General features: G+C 43.4%; 1 protein-coding gene across 2 annotated transcripts in view; it reads left to right on the top strand.

Annotated features, from left to right (window-relative positions):
* The window catches only part of KDM5A (lysine demethylase 5A), an 82,965-nt gene that overhangs the window by 23,391 nt on the left and 39,931 nt on the right, over positions 1-19,643 (top strand). For both annotated transcript variants that reach the window (XM_044991077.1, XM_044991086.1), the window contains 9 exons: positions 456-575; positions 4,407-4,565; positions 6,768-6,949; positions 10,186-10,348; positions 13,178-13,297; positions 14,130-14,324; positions 14,454-14,635; positions 14,895-15,019; positions 15,337-15,487. In XM_044991077.1, the coding sequence (XP_044847012.1) occupies positions 456-575; positions 4,407-4,565; positions 6,768-6,949; positions 10,186-10,348; positions 13,178-13,297; positions 14,130-14,324; positions 14,454-14,635; positions 14,895-15,019; positions 15,337-15,487 (1,397 nt within the window). The remainder of the gene's footprint in view (positions 1-455; positions 576-4,406; positions 4,566-6,767; positions 6,950-10,185; positions 10,349-13,177; positions 13,298-14,129; positions 14,325-14,453; positions 14,636-14,894; positions 15,020-15,336; positions 15,488-19,643) is intronic.

The raw sequence follows: 19,643 nt of genomic DNA, 5'->3' as shown, positions 1-19,643 counted from the left end.
GGACCAACTTCTGTTGGTTACCTCTCCTGCCTTGTCTCTCTAACATCCTGGGACCGACATGGCTACAATTACACTGCATTACTAAGACTAAGGCAGTTGTAAGTTTTGCTGTAGGACAGTTCTGCTACAGCTGCTTGTCTTAGTGCCTGAATCTCACATAATCCCCTTTTAGCTTAAGGCTACCTCAGTATCTTTGCTGTCCCTTGTCGTTCTGCCTACTTCAGCAAGTGCTGAGACGGTGCCTTTGGTAGTGCAGGTGAAGCTGCATGGCAGTTAGTTTGGCTGCCCAACTGGTAGTTGTGTGGTAGGAACTGCCCCATCTGGAGAAAGCAGTTGAAACCAGTGTTTTGCGTTTGTATTAGCCAAGGAAACTGACTTAGACACTGATCTCCTCCAGTAAGAGCCTGGCTGCTTGTCATCAGTTGCAGGAGTAATATTTGTATTGCCTCTCTTAGGAATGTAACAAACCACGTGAGGCCTTTGGATTTGAGCAGGCTGTCAGGGAGTACACCCTCCAGAGCTTTGGAGAGATGGCAGATAACTTCAAATCTGATTATTTCAACATGCCAGTCCATGTAAGTATCCCTATTTGTCAGGATTTGTTACTGGGGAAGGCACTGAAGTGAAGCTGACACACAGTTTTTGATGGGCATCTCATGATTGACTTAAAGGGACAATATCAGTTTGAAATATGTAAACAAATGGTTTAGCTCTCTGGCATCTGGTCACGTCTCCTTCAGTTTCCCCTCTTTCTGCTGGTGGTCTGCTGTTTCCTTCTGATGGATGGGTGACTTAGGCCTATACCCCAGCAAAGTACTTTGGTCAAACTATTAAATTCCTTCCTTTTTCAGGGTTCATCAAACCAGACAGTCCAAATAATGTATTTATTCTTCCTTGTTGGCACAGGGTTCTTCCTCCAGCCCTTCACCTTGTATAATCCTTTTGACTCAGGCATGGTTCAAGTCTTTCGACCCCTGTTACAAACCTGGCTGAGTGTCCTCCTCACCCCCTCCATGGATGGTCACCAGACTGCTGTATTGGAACCAATATTTGAATTGCACATGCGTCCATATCCATTGGGTTTGAGCAGCATCCAGACTCTCATTCTAGTTCTTGCTTCTCAGGCACACTCCAGGGGTGCAGACTCCCTGTCTGGCATCCTCTCCCTTAGGATGTGGGATCCTGCAGTCGAGCTGCCTTGGGTTCAAAGTCAAGTGTTGACACCCTCCGCCCCTCCCCATCCTCCCACTTAAGTCTCCACACCAGCTAGTGCACGTTTTCCCTAGCGATCAGCTCTCATGGACATTCTGGTATTCAGTTGAGCTCTTTGGGGATGCATGGCAGATAAAGTAAGGTACACCAGTTTTGTAAAGGAACTTTTTAACCACACATGCATGCACATGTGTGTATGTGCACACACACAACTTTACTCTTAGACAGTACAGGGAATATACATCTCTATGCTTAAACAACAAAGAGCTGAATGCATTTCCTTCCTTCAGTCCTCTACTTCTGAGACACTTTTAGGGTTTAGTCTGCCTTCTTCAGGGGAACCAGGTCATTCTGACTCTCCACTCCTTCTGCTCAGTCTTCTGGTTCTGGTGAAGGGCTTCCCTCCTCTTGTCAGAGTGTATGTGTCCCTTTTAAAAGCAAGGTCTGATGCTTCTTCCTGCTTCTTTTGTCATACTGGGATTTTCCCTTCTCCCTGCTTTCAGGTAGGGTTGCTGAGAGAGGGTCAATAAAATCAGTGCCACAGACTGTTGCACCCACGGTACCATCTGGGAATGGCTCTTCAGTTGTTGATGGTCCTGTTTCAGATTCTCAGACCTAGTCTATCTTCTACCATAAAATGGAACAGATTAGTCATAAATAGAGTTCATAAAGTCAAATGGAGTTCAGACCTTTCTTGAGTTCAATCAGTGGTCTTCACTAGGATTAACCAGCTGATGCAGGGCTGAAAGGAGGACTTTGTCCCTTGCTGGAAGCCCCCAAGCAAAACCAATCCCACCGGGTCTTGAGCTCCTACTAGTGATGTGCTGCCTCAAGCCTTTCCTCCTTATTTCACCTCATCCTGAGCCCATTCTATGAACTCTGTTCTTGTTTACAGCCCACTTTCTGGACTTGGTGTTCTCTTGATGGAGAGCCCTTCAGTTTTCACTTCCTGGTCTCTGCAGTCACCTTCTGCTCCTTGCAGATATTTGGACTCTGAATAGCCTTCTTCCAAGTCCTACCCTCTCTCTTCTTAACTGAGCCATAGGCTTCTTGTATAGTTCAGTCATTTGACTGCCCACCCTCATGATCACATGAGCCTCTGGGACTACATTGCTCATCAATCCCTCCTGGGGACTATCACCCAGCATGATGCTCTTTAAAGGGCTGAGCTCTATAAGATTTGTATTAGTGGCACTTGCTCTTAAAGAGCCCAGTATACTCTGTTACCCTAGCCGGTTTAACAAGTTTCAGATACCTCTGCCCTCAGCTCCTTACCAAGTTTTATTTTTAAAAACTACTTTTTCTTGTTTATAAAAATGTCTCCGATGTTGTGTGTGTGAGCCATACAAACTGGAGAAACAGACTGTGGTCTGATTATACCGAAAGATCTGTCAAATGTGTAATACACAATATATGAGCCCTCAAATATGAGAGAGGTTTCCCCAGTAATCTTTTTTGCTGTAATAATCTAGGGATGGAGTTGTGATTCAGTCACAGGACTGAAATGGAAGCTCTAGGTTCTGTTACTGGTTCTGCTGTAGATTTCCCGTAGCATAACACTTTGAACAAGACACATAATCTCTCTGCTTTGTTTCTTCCATCTGTAAAATGGAGATAGTACTTCCTTAGCTGATAGGGTATGTGCAGCTAAATTAATGTTTGTGAAATACTGTGGTGATAAGCACGTAGAAAAGCCAATATTAAAAAACGTCAGTGTTACTTTCAGCAATGATAGATTAAAAAAAGCTTCGGACAAATGCGATTACGTTTATGGTATCCCATTAACACTCCAGAATTAGTGAATAGTTTCCTTTTTGGAAAGGAGCACCCTTGCTGAAGTAGAAACAAAGAATCTTTCTGCCTCTTGTATTTCTTATAAATCTGTGGGTGGCTGAGAGCTTAGGGGTTGGGGGAAGAGGACATTGGTCAGCTTGATCCAAATGGGCAGCTGTTATCCAATTTGTTGTGATAGATGCACAATCTGGTTCTTTGTTCAGTGAATATCAGTCTGTTCTGAAGACCCAATTGAATTATTGGATATGTCATGGTTGCTGTCTTCCTTTCTGATGGGTATGTGCATAACCTGGCCTGGTGATAAAATTACTTAAAAACGGCCATACTAGGTCAGACCAAAGGTCCATCTAGTCCAGGTTCCTGTCTTCCAACAGTGGCCAGTGCCAGGTGCCCCAGAGGGACTGAACAGAACAGGTAATCATCAAGGGATCCATCCCTTGTCGCCCACTCCCAGCTTCTGGCAAAACAGAGGCTAAGGACACCATCCCTGTCTATCCTGGCTAATAGCCATTGTTGGACCTATCCTCCGTGAACTTATCTAGTTCTTTTTAAAACCCTGTTATAGTCTTGGCCTTTACAACATCCTCTGGCAAGGAGTTCCACAGGTTTACTGTGTGTTATGTGAAAAATTACCCCATAGCATGATGTAGTAGTCCTTAATGGACACATTTGGAGTGCAGGGCATTTGCTCACTTTTTTTATTCTTACAGAATTATGGGGCTATTTGTTTTTATTAATTTTTCTAACTAGAACTGTAGCTGGGCACTTTGCCTCTAATCATCCTACCTTTTTTTTCCCACCTACTCCTTACCACACAATGTGACATACTGCTTCTAAAGCCTGGTAAGCCTGTAAGGCTCCTTACCGTTGCTGCTGACATAAGTTGCACAGTACACCGACCTAACAACTCCACCTCAGCAAGAGGAATAGTGCTTAGGTTGATGTAGTTAGGATGACGCAGTGTCCGTGTAGACACTGCATTACTTACATTGCCTGTTGATTGTCAGCCTCCAGAGCTGACAGCTGGAGCTCTCCTTGTGCCCCTGGGAGTGACAACTGTCAGCCCCCCACACTATCCCACTTAAGTCAGTGCAGTCACGCACCACCTACAGAAGGAGGGTAGTGTGGACATGAAAAACCCCAGTAATTACTGTGGTAGCTGTATGTTGACCTTAATTAGGTCAATTTAATTTTGTGTAGATAAGGTGTAAGGAATGGCAAAAAAAAAAAAAAAAAAAATTCCATGGAATTTGATTCTCATGTGTGGTGTGGGAGGAGACTGGATTTAATGTCTGATCTGTGAGGTGTTGGGAAAGGTACATTATCAGTTTTGGGTGTTTTTTTTTTTTAACCCTGGGATAATGCTGTATGTATGCCCTGGAATGCCTTTGTCTTTACAGATGGTTCCCACTGAGCTGGTGGAGAAGGAGTTCTGGCGACTGGTGAGCAGCATTGAGGAGGATGTCATTGTGGAATATGGGGCTGATATCTCATCCAAGGACTTTGGAAGTGGTTTCCCTGTGAAGGATGGCCGTCGAAAGATGATGCCAGAAGAGGAGGTGTGAACGGGGAAATGTTAACTGACCCAAACTTTGCAGAACAGGAAGTTGCACTTCATTTAGGACTGAAATTGATGGGGATTTTTACAATTTTGTGAAGAAAAATGGTGATAGCTTTTACATGTGCCAACATTTCTTTAAGGAGAATGTGATCTGGAGGCTAAAGCAGGGGGATTAGAGTCAAGAGACCTAGGTTTCATTCCTGGCACAGTCACTGCTTTACTATGACTGACAAATTATTTTTCCTTGCTGCAGTCTGCACCTGTTTTGCGTGGCTGTTCCAAGGGTTAATCTTTGTAAAGTGCTTAGATCTTCAGGTGAAGGTTGTGATAGAAATGCAAAGTATTAAGGCAGTACTCGGCGTGCATTTCTGAACAGTTCTCAGCATAAGGAGACTGACAAGATTTTTTCATGAACTCTTCAACCTTCTGTTAACTACCAGAACATCAGCCTTCTCATCCAGATGTCCTATATTTAGAATCTATTGAGGATAAGTTAAACGGATTGGTTTTCAGTTGTTCTCCTTACCTGTATCTTCTCATACTCACAGCATACAGCATATGCCATGCTATCATAAGTAGAAGAAAGGGACTCAAGTTATCTCAGTACCCACTAGGACTCAAGTTATCTCAGTACCCTTTCATGGCTTCTGCTCTGTTTAAATTAATTTTAGCCAATATGAGTTGCTGATGATAGCCTGCAATACATCTGCCATCCTGGAATGTGGTCTGGTGTGAAGGAACTATGATGAGCATTTGAGGCATGTTATATATGAGCACAGTTCTTAACTTAGTCTTTCTGGTGGAGGCATGTTGAGGTGTCTGTAGTTAGAGGTGAATTTGGGATCATCTGAGTGGTGATTGTTGTTCTTTTGCCTCTATACTTTTTTACCATTGCAAGTGTTATTTACTCTATCCCATAATACAAAAACTAGTGTCACGTGATAAAATTAATAGGCAGCAGGCTTAATTCAAACCACAGGAAATAATTTTTCCATACAATGTACAGTTAACCTGTGGAACTCATTGCCATGGGGTGTTATGGTGGCCAAAAGTATAACTAGTTCAAAAACTAACTAGATAAGTTCATGGAGGATAGGACCATCAATGACTGTTTGCCTCCCTGACCATCTTGGCTACACCAAGCTTGGGGTTACTAAACCACTGGCTGCCAGAAGCTGGAAGGGAATGATGGTTGTATCACTCCAACTGCCCTATTCTGTACACTCCCTATGTAGTTCTGGCATTGACCAATGTCGGAGACAGGATACTGGGCTAGATGGACCATTGGTCTGACCGGGTATGGCAGTTTGTATGATCTTAGCAAGGACAGTGAGGGAGTTCTCCTGTTTTAAGTATGTACCCTTCAAGCAGTTTTTGTAAAGAAGGTTAAGATCAGTCATTCTGCAGTAAAATGGGCCTTTGAGTAACTGATTTCCCAGAACATGTTTCATAAAGATGTAGTAAGGCTTGGGTTTCATGATTTCTTTGAAGTGTGTTCCAGGCTTGAATTTTGTCTTCAGGATATCATGCAGATGTCATTTGCCACCCACTTTGTAGGGACCAGTGCTTTACTTAGAGCAAAAGAACAGGGAAAAGTGAAAATATCTTAAGCATGTTTAGGTTACTATCTAAACCAATATCTAGTGAGAGAATTACTTCAGTGCAGTCCTGCAGGATTGGCTGCTAGATTAAGGTCTAAGGAGTAGTTGGAAGACTTGATTAAGGGTACGTCCATACTACCCGCCCGGATTGGCGGGTAGCAATCGACTTCTCAGAGTTTGATATATCGCGTCTCATCTAGACGCGATATATTGAACTCCGATCGCGCTCCCGTCGACTCCGCAACTCCACCACCGCGAACGGCGGTGGCGGAGTCGACGGGGGAGCCGCGGACGTCGATTCCGCACCGTGAGGACGGGTAAGTAGTTCGAACTAAGGTAGTTCGACTTCAGCTATGCTATTCGTGTAGCTGAAGTTGCGTACCTTAGTTCGACCCCCCCCCAGTGTAGACCTGGCTTAAGTGCTTGATATAAAGAAATACTTCCCACTTCTGAAGCTTCAGCATGGCAGAATACCAATCAAAGGTTAATATATAAATTAATAGGCTGCTCCATTTATCCTGAGGGCTACCTTCTCCATAGGCTTGTTAGAGTATTTGAATGGTCTTCTAACTTCACAGCTTTCTCTCTTTCTTTGGCAGGAGTATGCACTTTCTGGTTGGAACCTGAATAACATGCCAGTGTTGGAACAGTCAGTCCTCGCTCATATCAATGCAGATATCTCTGGCATGAAGGTGCCCTGGCTGTATGTAGGGATGTGCTTCTCCTCTTTCTGCTGGCACATTGAGGACCACTGGAGCTATTCCATCAATTACCTGCACTGGTATGGTCTCTCTTCCTGTCACCCTCTTTCCTTGCACTGCCTTGATTGCTCTTAACTGATGCAGTTCTTCATTTAATACCTGTACCTGGTGATATCCATTCTTCTTATTGTTTGTCTGAGACCAAAGGCCTATAAGAGAGATAAGCAGTTCATTTCCTTAGAATGAGACTGACACTAATAGGAGAGATGGATGCAGATATCACTGTATAAGGCACCTCATTGTTAACCGTTTGGTTACATGTAGATGTTTAAACACCATCACCAGTAACAATGGAAAATTCTATTCTACAGACATCCTTTCTTAGCAAGTCTTGGTGCACTCATCTAATCAAGCAATCCTATTGGCTGAATGATAAGCTACTTTATAATGCAGTTTAGAAGTTAGTACTCGTTCATAAGCCGAATATTTTTGGTAAAAAAGTGACGCATCAAAGAACGGGGGTTGGCTTATAAATGGGTCTACACCAAAATTTGATGATTTTAAACTCTGTGGAATCATCAGATTGAATATCTAATACTTTGTCGTTTTGTTTACCTGGAGCGTCTGCAGGCATGGAGCCCTCAGCTCCCAGTGTCCGTGGTTTGCTGTTCCCAGCCTCTGGGAGCTGCGGGAAGTGGTTGGGAACAGCAAACCGCGGACACTGGGAGCTGAGGGGCTCTGTGCCTGTGAATGCTCCAGGTAAACAAAATGTCCAGGCCCGCTAGCAGCTTACCCTAACAGGCCAGGAGCCAAAGTTTCATGGGTTGGCAAATATAAGGTCAGCTTATGAATCGATCATACAGTTTTTGCTATTTTTACCTAACCATCTTGGGGCGTCAGCTTCTAAACAAACGGGCTAATGAACGAGTATATACGGTATGTTACATGAGAGCAAATAGCTGAGCAGCTCTATATTGATCTAGTGGTGCTCACATTGCTTCCAGTTAGGAATCTCACAATGACGTTAACTTGATGTTAGGCTCTCCCAAAATGTTTTGGTGGTTGGATTTTTATTTAAAAACCAACAACCACCAAATTCACTGCAAACAGACCACTCGTACTGTAATTTCCCCATGTCCAGGCTCAGTAATAATGGAGCAGTTTTCAGGGGTAAGCTGTGGGAAGCACCCCTATTCAAAATGAAAAGTGTGTGCTTGTGTGTACATCTTGTAACGGTCAACTTGCCTTTGAACTGTGATTGTAGTTTTCTGGAGAAGTATGTTTGCTAGTAACCAACAGCCTAGAGTATGTTTTGTTTAGAGTTCGGTTATTGGCTTCAGCATGCCATGAGCCAGATCATTGTGCTGGGCTTTGGTGCCAGCTGGTGAGTTTAAAGATGTAAGGGGAAGGTTTGCTTAGTGGGATTGGCCTGGTTGTGTCCTACTAGCAGGTGTCACTGAAGACTTCAGGAATCAGATGAGGGGTTGGTGTGAACAAAATTAGACTCTTGAGTGCAATATTATTTTTCTTAGCTTTTTGGCTGGCTTCTGAATAATTTTGCAATGTATTGAGACAATGAATGCTAGACAGACATTGAGGTATTTAGACAGAGTTGCTTGCACTTCTGAATTAGTAGATAATATTTTGAGTGGCAGAAAACCATTGACAAATTCTTGGGCTCACAGGCCAGTACAGAGCATTGTGGTGCTAAGATTTAACTGGAAAGGCTGGAATAATTTGGCAGTTACTCGTTTTTATCAGTGGATTTCACTCTTGTTTGTCCCAATCCCCCTTCATATTTAACATGTTAGGCACATTACCTGTCACTAGGTGTATAAATCTTCGCCACAGGTATCCCAGTCAGCTGTCTTTCTCTTGTGGTTCAGAACAGTGGTTTCTAGTAATTGGTTATGTGTAACAAAGTGGTGGCTGCATCTCCTTTCTGGAATGCTGAGGTTTGTGTGCCATTGTCATCACTTCTGATGCAGTTGTGCACTCTTCTGCTGGTGTCAGAGTTTGGACTGTTCCACACCCATCCTAAACTCTGTTCTGGATAAGTGCGTGGTGTTAGGAAGTAGCTTTGCAGTTAAGATCTTAGTCTGATAAAACCCGGTCAGTTGTCTGGAGACAAAACAGGAACCCTTTCCTTGAAGAACATGGTATTTGGCATCTGTCTTCTCACTTAGGCTTCTCATGGCAAAGTGCCTGCTGGTACTCTGTCAGATAATGGTAGAAAATGCAGCTATGGATTGTGTTCTGGAGGCAATTCACTTAATTGTCAAGTTAGAACACTGTGTTCATTTTAGCCCAAGAAAGTGAGTTTGAGAATGTTGTTTCTTGCCATGTGAAAAGTGTCTCAGGGAGAGCGGTGGGAGGCTCGGTGAAATCACTAGAGTATACCTTGTGTGACACTGACAGTATCCTAAATGGACTTTATTGAATTAGGTTTAATACCTTTTGGGGTCCATTGTATTAAAAATGCAATTGTGTGTGTTATGGAATTGTATGTATATAACTTCTCTAGGAGACTGGCTAATGAAATCTCTGGAAGGTATTAGGAACTTCAGAAGGCTTTTTGGAACAATCCCTGTGAAGTGGATTTCCTAGGAAGTACCTGGGGAAGGGGGATGCAAATGTGATCCACTTGAATCCATCCTTTTGAAGCTATGCTCTGGGGAAGAAAACCCATTGTCTTCTAATTACCTGCTCCTGGAAACTCCAGATCTGAGACCCCCTGTGAGATGTATAAAGGGTGGACTAAACATTATGAATGTGCTTGTTCTGAGCTGAAGCTGTGATGAACTTGTGAACACAAAAGAAACCCCTTGGGTGGAGTCTGGAAGGACAGCTCCAGCCAGAGCCCATATTAGGGTTGGGGTGATCTCTGGTAAGCGTATTAGCATGTGTATAGGCTCTTCTGTTGTTTTTAATGTGTTCTCTGTAGTGCTTCCACCTTTAGAATAAAATAGGTTTGCATAGAAAGAACTGTGTGGTAACTTATAAGTGTTGCCAATCACTGTTATAAATCTCTGAAGAGAAAGTGAGCAGGTGTGCTTAAATAGCCTGTCTTGGCTTGGAATAACACAGGAAAGTGTGGCAGGGAACTGTGCTACTTGAAAATACCCTGATCAAAATGGAGTGAGACGCACATCTACACCCAAGAAAGGCAACGTCTGGGGAGTTGGAAGCCTGAGAGTGGGTGTCATTGCTGAGGGGAAATACAGGTGCAGTTGTCCTTAGCTGACACACCTTGTGTTAGGATGACATCCTCACTTTCCTTTAGGTAATGTGTATTGTGGGCTATGTTTTCTGCCAGGGGAGAGCCGAAGACCTGGTATGGAGTGCCCTCTCATGCTGCAGAACAACTGGAGGAGGTGATGAGAGAGTTGGCTCCTGAACTGTTTGAGTCACAGCCTGATCTCCTGCATCAGCTTGTCACCATCATGAACCCCAATGTGCTGATGGAACATGGTGTGCCTGTGAGTAGTACATGAGAATTTCTTCCATACCTCTGTAACTCACTGCCTGTTTTATATACCTTTTGCTTTGTGACAGATTTTCCTTATGAGGTGTTGGAATAGCATTTAAGAACTCTTATGGTGATCCCTCGGATCCTGCTAATCAATTAAGAGGTGGTCTTTCATCTAATTCTCTAGCATGCTGCAGTAGAAGGAGGTAATGTTCTGCTGAAGGACTTCAGTGTGAAATTTGAAGTCAGTGTAGATGTAGCAGAATTCAGTTAGGTTGCCCCTAGTGGGTTCTCACTATTAAATGATCTTAAGTGGCTCATCCGATCAAGAGAGAAACCTCTTGCAAAAAGACCCCCAAAAAGCTGTAACTAAAATAAAATACGATATAGAACAAATGTATTCACTGTATATCAGAAAGCCTTTGACAAGATCCCTCACCAAAGTCTCTTACGTAAATTAAGCTGTCATGGGATAAGAGGGAAGGTCCTTTCATGGATTGAGAACTGGTTAAAAGACAGTGAACAAAGGGTAGGAATTAATGGTAAATTCTCAGAATGGAGAGGGGTAACTAGTGGTATTCCCCAAGGGTCAGTTCTAGGACCAATCCTATTCAACTTATTCATAAATGATCTGGAGAAAGGAGTAAACAGTGAGGTAGCAAAGTTTGCAGATGATACTAAACTGCTCAAGCTAGTTAAGACCAAAGCAGACTGTGAAGAACTTCAAAAAGATCTCACAAAACTAAGTAATTGGGCAACAAAATGGCAAATGAAATTTAATGTGGATAAATGTAAAGTAATGCACATTGGAAAAAATAACCCCAACTATACATACAATATGATGGGGGCTAATTTAGCTACCACGAATCAGGAAAGAGATCTTGGAGTCATCGTGGATAGTTCTTTGAAGATGTCCATGCAGTGTGCAGAGGCGGTCAAAAAAGCAAACAGAATGTTAGGAATAATTAAAAAGGGGATAGAGAATAAGAAGGAGAATATATTATTGCCCTTATATAAATCGATGGTACACCCACATCTTGAATACTACGTACAGATGTGGTCTCCTCATCTCAAAAAGGATATACTGGCACTAGTAAAGGTTCAGAGAAGGGCAACTGAAATGATTAGGGGTTTGGAGAAGGTCTCATATGAGGAGAGATTAAAGAGGCTAGGACTTTTCAGCTTGGAAAAGAGGAGACTAAGGGGGGATATGATAGAGGTATATAAAATCATGAGTGATGATGAGAAAGTGCATAAGGAAAAGTTATTTACTTATTCCCATAATACAAGAACTAGGGGTGACCAAATGAAGTTAATGGGCAGCAGGTTTAAAACAAATAAAAGGAAGTTCTTCTTCACACAGCGCCCAGTCAACTTGTAGAACTCCTTGCCTGAGGAGGTTGTGAAGGCTAGGACTATAACAGCGTTTAAAAGAGAACTGGATAAATTCATGATGGTTAAGTCCATTAATGGCTATTAGCCAGGATGGGTAAGGAATGGTGTCCCTAGCCTCTGTTTGTCAGAGGGTGGAGATGGATGGCAGGAGAGAGATCACTTGATCATTACCTGTTAGGTTCACTCCCTCTGGGGCACCTGGCATTGATCACTGTCAGAAGACAGGATACTGGGCTAGATGGACCTTTGGTCTGACCCAGTACGGCCGTTCTTATGTTCTTACATAATAATTATTTTATTTTTGTTCCTGTATTTATCAGCTGTTGAAGAACCAGATATCTGAATTCAATATGTTAATTAAATAGTAATTAACCACTAGACTTTGGTTAAATGTCACCATGAATATAGTCCAGTATTTGAGGGTGGCCAGCAACAGATGCTTCAGAGGAAAGTGTAAAAAACCCTGTTATAGGCAGATGTGAGGTAATCGGCGCCCACATTAAGTCTCATCATGATCTCTAACAGTTTGAGTTTGATTTAAGTCTTGAAGCTTGAGGTTTAGTATCTCTTGGAAAATTTTTGTTAGCATGAATTATAACTGTGGCTATTCTTGATAGCAATATATATGTCCATTCCCTTTTTAATCTGGAATTAAGAAAATATTGTAATACGAACCAAATTAATGGAACATTGTCAATTTAAAATCTTCTGTAAACAGATTTTGTTTCCTTTGTTACTATTGATGGTTGTAGCTTATTAAAACTAAAATATTTTAAAAAGTCATGGACACAACTTTTGCTGTTTGCTTCTTAGTTAGCTTGGCCAGTGAAAATCAGTGAAGTCGGATTTATAGATTCACTTTTTTGTTTTAAACATTTTCATTTTCAGGTTCTCTACAATGCAAAATTGTAGCAGTGGCTACAAGGTAGTTAAATTCCTTTGGAATTTAAAAATATAATGAAAACCTTTCTATTTCTCAGGTTTAGTAAAATCTACTTTTTTGTAAAATGAATTGTGTCCCTTTAAGTCACTACCATTCACTTTCAGTAGGCTAAATTGCATCTCTGGCAGATGTCCAAACAAAGCAAAGTATACTCTTTAAAAGCCTCTGGGAAAAACTTTGTGGTGTGAAGGGTTAAGTGACGATCCACTAACTGATAGTAGAGAAACTTCCTACCTGAATCCCAAAAGTGACAAGCCCTGTGATGGGCCTTAACTGCTGATTGATTTATTCAACCTTTTGTAATAAGGTTGTCAAAGAGGATTTAATTTTCAAAAGGTTAAACACCCTCCTAATCTATCCTGCCCTAGCTAAATTCCCTGTTGTCTCCTACAGGTGAAAGGAGATGGTTTCACGGTGTCCTTTTTTTATGAATTATTTTAACTTTGTCTGCTGCCAATCTCAGTTTTCTTCTTCCTGTCCCCCACCCTGATTTGTATTTAGGTGTACAGGACCAATCAGTGCGCTGGTGAGTTTGTTGTGACTTTTCCTCGTGCTTATCACTCCGGATTTAACCAGGGCTACAACTTTGCTGAGGCCGTGAACTTCTGCACTGCAGACTGGGTGCGTTCTGTTGCACATGTCTGTCCATGTCTCTGCTAGTTGGCCTTTATTAAGAGAATGTTAGTAACTTGTTTATCTGGATAGTAATCTCACATGTTACAGCAGTACCTGGCACTGCTATAGTTAAGTCATTCGAGTTTCCATTACAAAAAATGCGTTTTGAAGGGCTTACAAATCAATTCTAAATAGCTTATAATTGACAACTATGAGTATTGGCTTTCTTTTAAGCATGTGTCTGAACTCATCCTTACAATTCACACTTCAGTTAACTGCTAGGGCTGCTGAGGTGCTCTCTGATTCAGTTGTCCTTTCTGCACTTGTGTAGAATAGATAACCCACTGTGCTAAACCCCAGAGAGAAATGCTTGCAGCTGTGTTCTCCCTTTCCCTTGCTGTGGCCAGTGACTGCAGTTCTTAGTGCTATAAGCATTAGCTCAAAACCCCTATTGTACCATGACACTGCATAGCTAAAAACAGATGCGGGGCTCACTTTGGTAACTAGCTATATAAGATTCCTTTTGCTTAGTCTAAAATATGAACCCATTGGGCTTCAGTAATCCATATACCTACGTCCATTAGCTTTTTGTATATTTAAAAAAAGATGCAAAACATGGCTCTCATTCTGTAGGTTCTGGAGACCTTGTCTTTGATAACTGACGCAATTTGTCCATTATAATTGGTTACCTCCATAAAGACACTGTTCCTTAGTTGATGTATTTCTAAGTATGCCTTTTCCCAACTCTTGTTGAGGGAGGCAAAATGGAGAGATGTGGGACAGCCCCTTGGAACATGCCCCCCAAATAATGACTGTGTTATTGCTTGGCATTTCCTAGCTTCCCATTGGACGTCAGTGTGTGAATCATTACCGACGGCTAAGGCGTCATTGCGTCTTCTCTCATGAGGAGCTGATCTTCAAGATGGCGGCAGATCCAGAGTGTTTGGATGTGGGGCTTGCTGCCATGGTCTGCAAGGAAATGACTCTCATGACAGAGGAGGAAACACGCTTAAGGGAATCAGTTGTGCAGATGGTGAGTACAGTGAGTGCAGCTCCTGCTTTTCATCCTGTTGGCGCGGTGCAGGGCTAATACAAGACTTCTTGAAAGGAAGTGTTCTGTTTCTCTGACTCATGTCCTTATCAAGTGTCAAATTTTTGTCAGGGAGTGCTGATGTCAGAAGAGGAGGTGTTTGAACTGGTTCCAGATGATGAGCGTCAGTGTGCAGCCTGCAGGACCACGTGCTTCTTGTCTGCTCTTACTTGCTCTTGTAATCCAGAGCGGCTCGTATGCCTGTATCATCCGACTGACTTGTGTCCCTGTCCCATGCAGAAAAAGTGTCTCAGGTACACAAGTTTCCCCATCTCTCCTTTCCCATGTGCATTCTGTCTTGTTACCCAGAAACTTATGGTGAAATACAGCAGTTGTTTTCACCTACCTCTTTCTAACCAGCAGGAATAGCCTCCTCATTTCCCATGAGGCCAAGGAATCTTGGTGTAATACAGAGCTTCTTAACCCTCATCTGTTGATCTCTATGAATAGAAACTGATTTCCTATGTATTACAGGAGGTTTAATGCTTTTGCTTTTTCCCTGTTTTTCTACAGGTACCGGTATCCATTAGAGGACCTCCCTTCTCTTCTGTATGGAGTGAAAGTTAGAGCACAGTCCTACGACACTTGGGTCAGTAGAGTTACAGAGGCACTGGCTGCCAACCTCAACCACAAGAAAGGTCAGACTTCCATTGTGGCACACTGTAGCAGGTTGTTTGGGGGAATCCCCCCTTTGTTCAGCCCATTTTTCCAGTGAGTGACACAGGTATTGGATTGAGGTGGGGTATTCCAGCTATGTGAAAGGAGGGATATTCTTAGTGGAAGTGGAGAGAGATGGATCTAATTGAAAGTCACACAAATACTAGATAGATGCTTTCCATTGCTGCTGTGCATTTCAGATCTAGGTAGCATGTTGGGAACTTGTTTGGGGACTAGTGAAACAGACTACGATGGTGTTAATTTTTGCGCACAGACTACTTGTATCCTATTATTGCAGATGTGATTGAGTTGAGAGTGATGTTGGAGGATGCTGAAGACAGGAAGTATCCAGAGAATGATCTCTTCCGCAGGCTCAGAGATGCTGTGAAAGAGGCAGAGACCTGTGCTTCGGTGGCACAGCTGCTTCTGAGCAAAAAGCAAAAACACAAGTAAGGCCAGAAGCTTTTCAATCTTTTCTACATATGTCATCTTATACCCTCCTCCTGCCACTCGGATGCTGAAGTGGAAGGCCCCTGAGGCTTCCAGCATGGCTGGATAGAAGCCCACCATCTTCTTTCTCCGGTGGCAGGGTAGTGGCAGGAATGCTGTGGTAGGGGACCATACTTTCACAGATCTGAGATGTTTTCTGCTGACAAACAAGCTGCTGAACTTTGTACTGAAGTATGGAAGCATGAGGGAGGGAGGCGGGGGTGCGGGTGCTGATTAGGGTTTCAATGACCATGGATAAAGCCACATTTTAGTTACGGGTATTTTTAATAAAAGTCATGGACAGGTAACGGGCAATAACAGTCGTGACCTGTCCATGACTTTTACTAAAAATACCTGTGACTAAATCTTATCTGCTGGGAGGGGGCGCTCCTGAAGACTGCTGCTGAGTGCGGGGGGACAGCCTGGGGCCCTGCTGCAGCTGGGGGCGGCCCAGGGCCCCCTGCCATTGGTGGGGAGGGGAAGGCGGTGGCCTGTGTTCCCAACGCCTATCTGTGCAGGGGGTAGCCAGGGCCCCCCTGCCGCTGCTGGCGCAGGCCAGGGGTGGCCTGCGGCCCCATCACTGTTGGTCCCAGACCGCTGCTCCAGGGCAACGTTGGGGACCAGCTGCCTGGGGCTGCCAGAGCAGCAGCCGGTGCGCATGGCCCCTGGGTTTCCCCAGCTGCTGGGGTGGTCCTGGGGTCAGCCGCACCAGCACTGCAAAATTCACGGAGGTCACAAAGTCATAGAAGTCGTGACTTCCGTCACCTCTGTGAATGATTCGCAGCCTTAACCATGGACGGGGTTGCAGGGAAAGAGACAGATAACAAAAATGTAAAAGTAATGAAAATGACAAAAAAGCAGCTTGTTTGTCAGCAGAAAACATCATAGGGTTAAACAACATAAAAGTGTAAGTGCAAATTAGTGTGGGTCAAGTACATAAGTGGAAATGGGAAACGGCCCTCTGCTTATTTGCAGCATCAGAGATACTGTATTGCCCTCTCCTGCCCCCCCAGAAGCCTACCTCTTCCGGCAGTACCCAGGTGTTCTCTGTATGTTCCAACCATGCTAGTGCTGCGATGGTGGTATCAGCCAGAGTTATTAATTTGGCAGGCCACTGAATTTTTCTGAGGAATGCAAGGGAGGGAAGGGAAATGTTAACTTTTAGCAGTTTATATCTTAGCCAAAGCTGAAAGGAGTTTCAAGGAAAACGAAAACGGTTTCTGTAGCTTGAGGACTGACGTCCTCAATATCATAGGTTTCCTGCAAACAATTCAGGTGTGAGAAGTATCAGAGGGGTAGCCGTGTTAGTCTGGATCTGTAAAAGCAACAAAGAGTCCTGTGGGACTTTATAGACTAACAGACGTTTTGGAGCATGAGCTTTCGTGGGTGAATACCCACTTCATCGGATGCATGTAGTGGAAATTTCCAAGGGCAGGTGTGTATATATATGCAAGCAAGACGCAGTTTAGAGATAACGAGGTTAGTTCGATCAGGGAGGATGAGGCCCTCTTCTAGCAGTTGAGGTGTGAAAACCAAGGGAGGAGAAACTGGTTTTGTAGTTGGCAAGCCATTCACAGTCTTTGTTTAATCCTGAGCTGATGGTGTCAAATTTGCAGATGAACTGAAGCTCAGCAGTTTCTCTTTGAAGTCTGGTCCTGAAGTTTTTTTGCTGTAGGATGGCTACCTTAAGATCTGCTATTGTGTGGTCAGGGAGGTTGAAGTGTTCTCCTACAGGTTTTTGTATATTGCCATTCCTAATATCTGATTTGTGTCCATTTATCCTATTCCGTAGAGACTGTCCAGTTTGGCCGATGTACATAGCAGAGGGGCATTGCTGGCATATGATGGCGTATATTACATTGGTGGACGTGCAGGTGAATGAACCGGTGATGGTGTCAAGAACAAGAATGGGAATTGCTCACCTGCATAACTTCAGCACTGACGACAGTACCAACACTGGAGAATGGAGAATCCTCCAAACTTTTACACTCAAGTTACTGCTAGGCTGCTGATACACTGTTCCAGCTCACAGATTCATCAGACCCTTCTTCTGGGCTTTGGCTCCGGTTCCAGACAATGATTAGCTTAGATGAACACTAAGGATAACACTAGTAACTGCACACCGCACCATAGTAACTCTAACTCAGGAACCAACCCATGCAACAAACCTTGATGCCAACTCTGCCCACATATCTACACCAGTGACACCATCACAGGACCTAACCAGATCAGCCACACCATCACCAGTTCATTCACCTGCACGTCCACCAATGTGTAATATATGCCATTATATGCAAGCAATGCCCCTCTGCTATGTACATCGGTCAAACTGTGGAATGGCAATATACAAAAATGGCATCCGACGAAGTGGGTATTCACCCACGAAAGCTCATGCTCCAAACGTCTGTTAGTCTATAAGGTGCCACAGGACTCTTTGTTGCTTTTACAGGTGTGAGAGAGACTCAAGAAAATTCTCAAGAATCCTTTCTAATGGTAACCTAAACATAGTGGTCACTATCAGTTCTCCCTTTAATACACACACACGTATTTTAAAATAGTTTAAAAAAAGTAAGAGACAGAGATAAAAATAGCTAAAGCAGAGCAAATCTGCTATTTTAATACTTTCAAGGAAAACGTGGCAGTCAGGCACCAGGTTTTTTTCTATTCACTTTTTATTAATTTTTAAAAGTCTGTACTGAATAAGCAAACATAGCTATAGATAAACTTCTCTTAATCTATTAACCATTTCTTACATAACCTTAGTTTGAAACATTTGATTATATATAATGTGAATGGTTAAAATATAAATCAATTATTTGTATTACCCAATTTACAATCAAACAAAATTTGTTTATAAAAATCCAGCTAGTTAAAGAAAATATTTTAAGTTTGATTCTACTCTTTATTTTACTTTCAGAGGATGGTGATAAAGTTGGGAAGGGAACGAAGTGGGTAGAGAGAAGGGGGAAGCGAGGGACAGAGCATGGATCATTTAGATACTTCCAGGAAAGGATTTCATAGCTCTGAGAATTTTTCTTGGATATTTCTGTTATGGTATACAATTCTTCATCTTTGTCTCCTTCGAATAGTGCTCCTGTGCATGATCAACTGTAGGTGTATCTGCACAGGCAGTGTCGGTTCATCCTGCACATCCAGTCTCCCTCCCTTGTGCTCTGACTTGAAGCTAACTAGCGCTGCACAGGCAAATCACCCTCAGTTCCTTTTCTATCATCCCTGGCCTGAGACTGAGCGAAAAGCAGTCCTTTTCTCTTTACTTATTTTTATAATGTTTAGCTCCTGTTAGTTTATTGCTCTTTTTTCCTTAGCTTTATAGGGTTTCTGTTGGCTTTCCTGTTTAAAAAAACCAAAAACCTGCAAGGCATAGGCACCTAAGTGGTGGTACTGCCTGCCAAACGCAAGAGCAAAGACTTTACTGTCTCTGTGAAATTGGTACCAACACGACTACCTCCAAAAAACCCTTGTCAGACTGATCTCATGCAAGATCTCCACCAGTTTCCTCGGTACCGCCGAGTCAGGACGGACAAGATCTGATAGTACCCATCACCACGATACCACAGGAGTTTTGATTTTCCAGAGATCTCATGGTGGCTGAGATTCTGGAGTCCTGCTCCTTGGTACCGGGGCTCTGGTAACGAGCACCTCTCGATCCCTGGAATCATCACCAGCATCTGGTCATTCACCTCCAGTCTTTTTGTTGGCTCCACTGCTATCCAGCAAGGACTCAGTGACCAGGAGGATATCCACTCACTAGCCTCACACCAGGGCGCTCCCAGTTGCACCCTCGGTCCGAGCTTCAACACCCTTGATATGGCCACCTTGGGTACCACCACCCATGCCCTTTTCCCCAGTGGCCATAGTGGGATCCATGGGCAGCCTACAGGTACCATACTTCTCGGGTGTCTAATGTCTCCCACCAGAAATCGAGACGGTCTCCATCAGCCTCAGTATCCAGAGCCCCAGAACCTCAAGAGGCTACTTGAGGAGCAAAAGGCCAGACTAGAAGAGGAGGTTACACCAATGACAAATAGCTCCTTCTTTTGCCCCAGATGAGGCAGTGATGTCCCCTCCACCATGCATTGTGAATGGTTTTAAGCT

This window comes from Mauremys mutica, chromosome 1 (assembly GCF_020497125.1).
Source record: "Mauremys mutica isolate MM-2020 ecotype Southern chromosome 1, ASM2049712v1, whole genome shotgun sequence".
NCBI classification, from domain to species: Eukaryota; Metazoa; Chordata; order Testudines; family Geoemydidae; genus Mauremys; species Mauremys mutica.
Note: the sequence above shows the minus strand (reverse complement) of the source record. Positions and strands in the feature narration are given on the sequence as shown.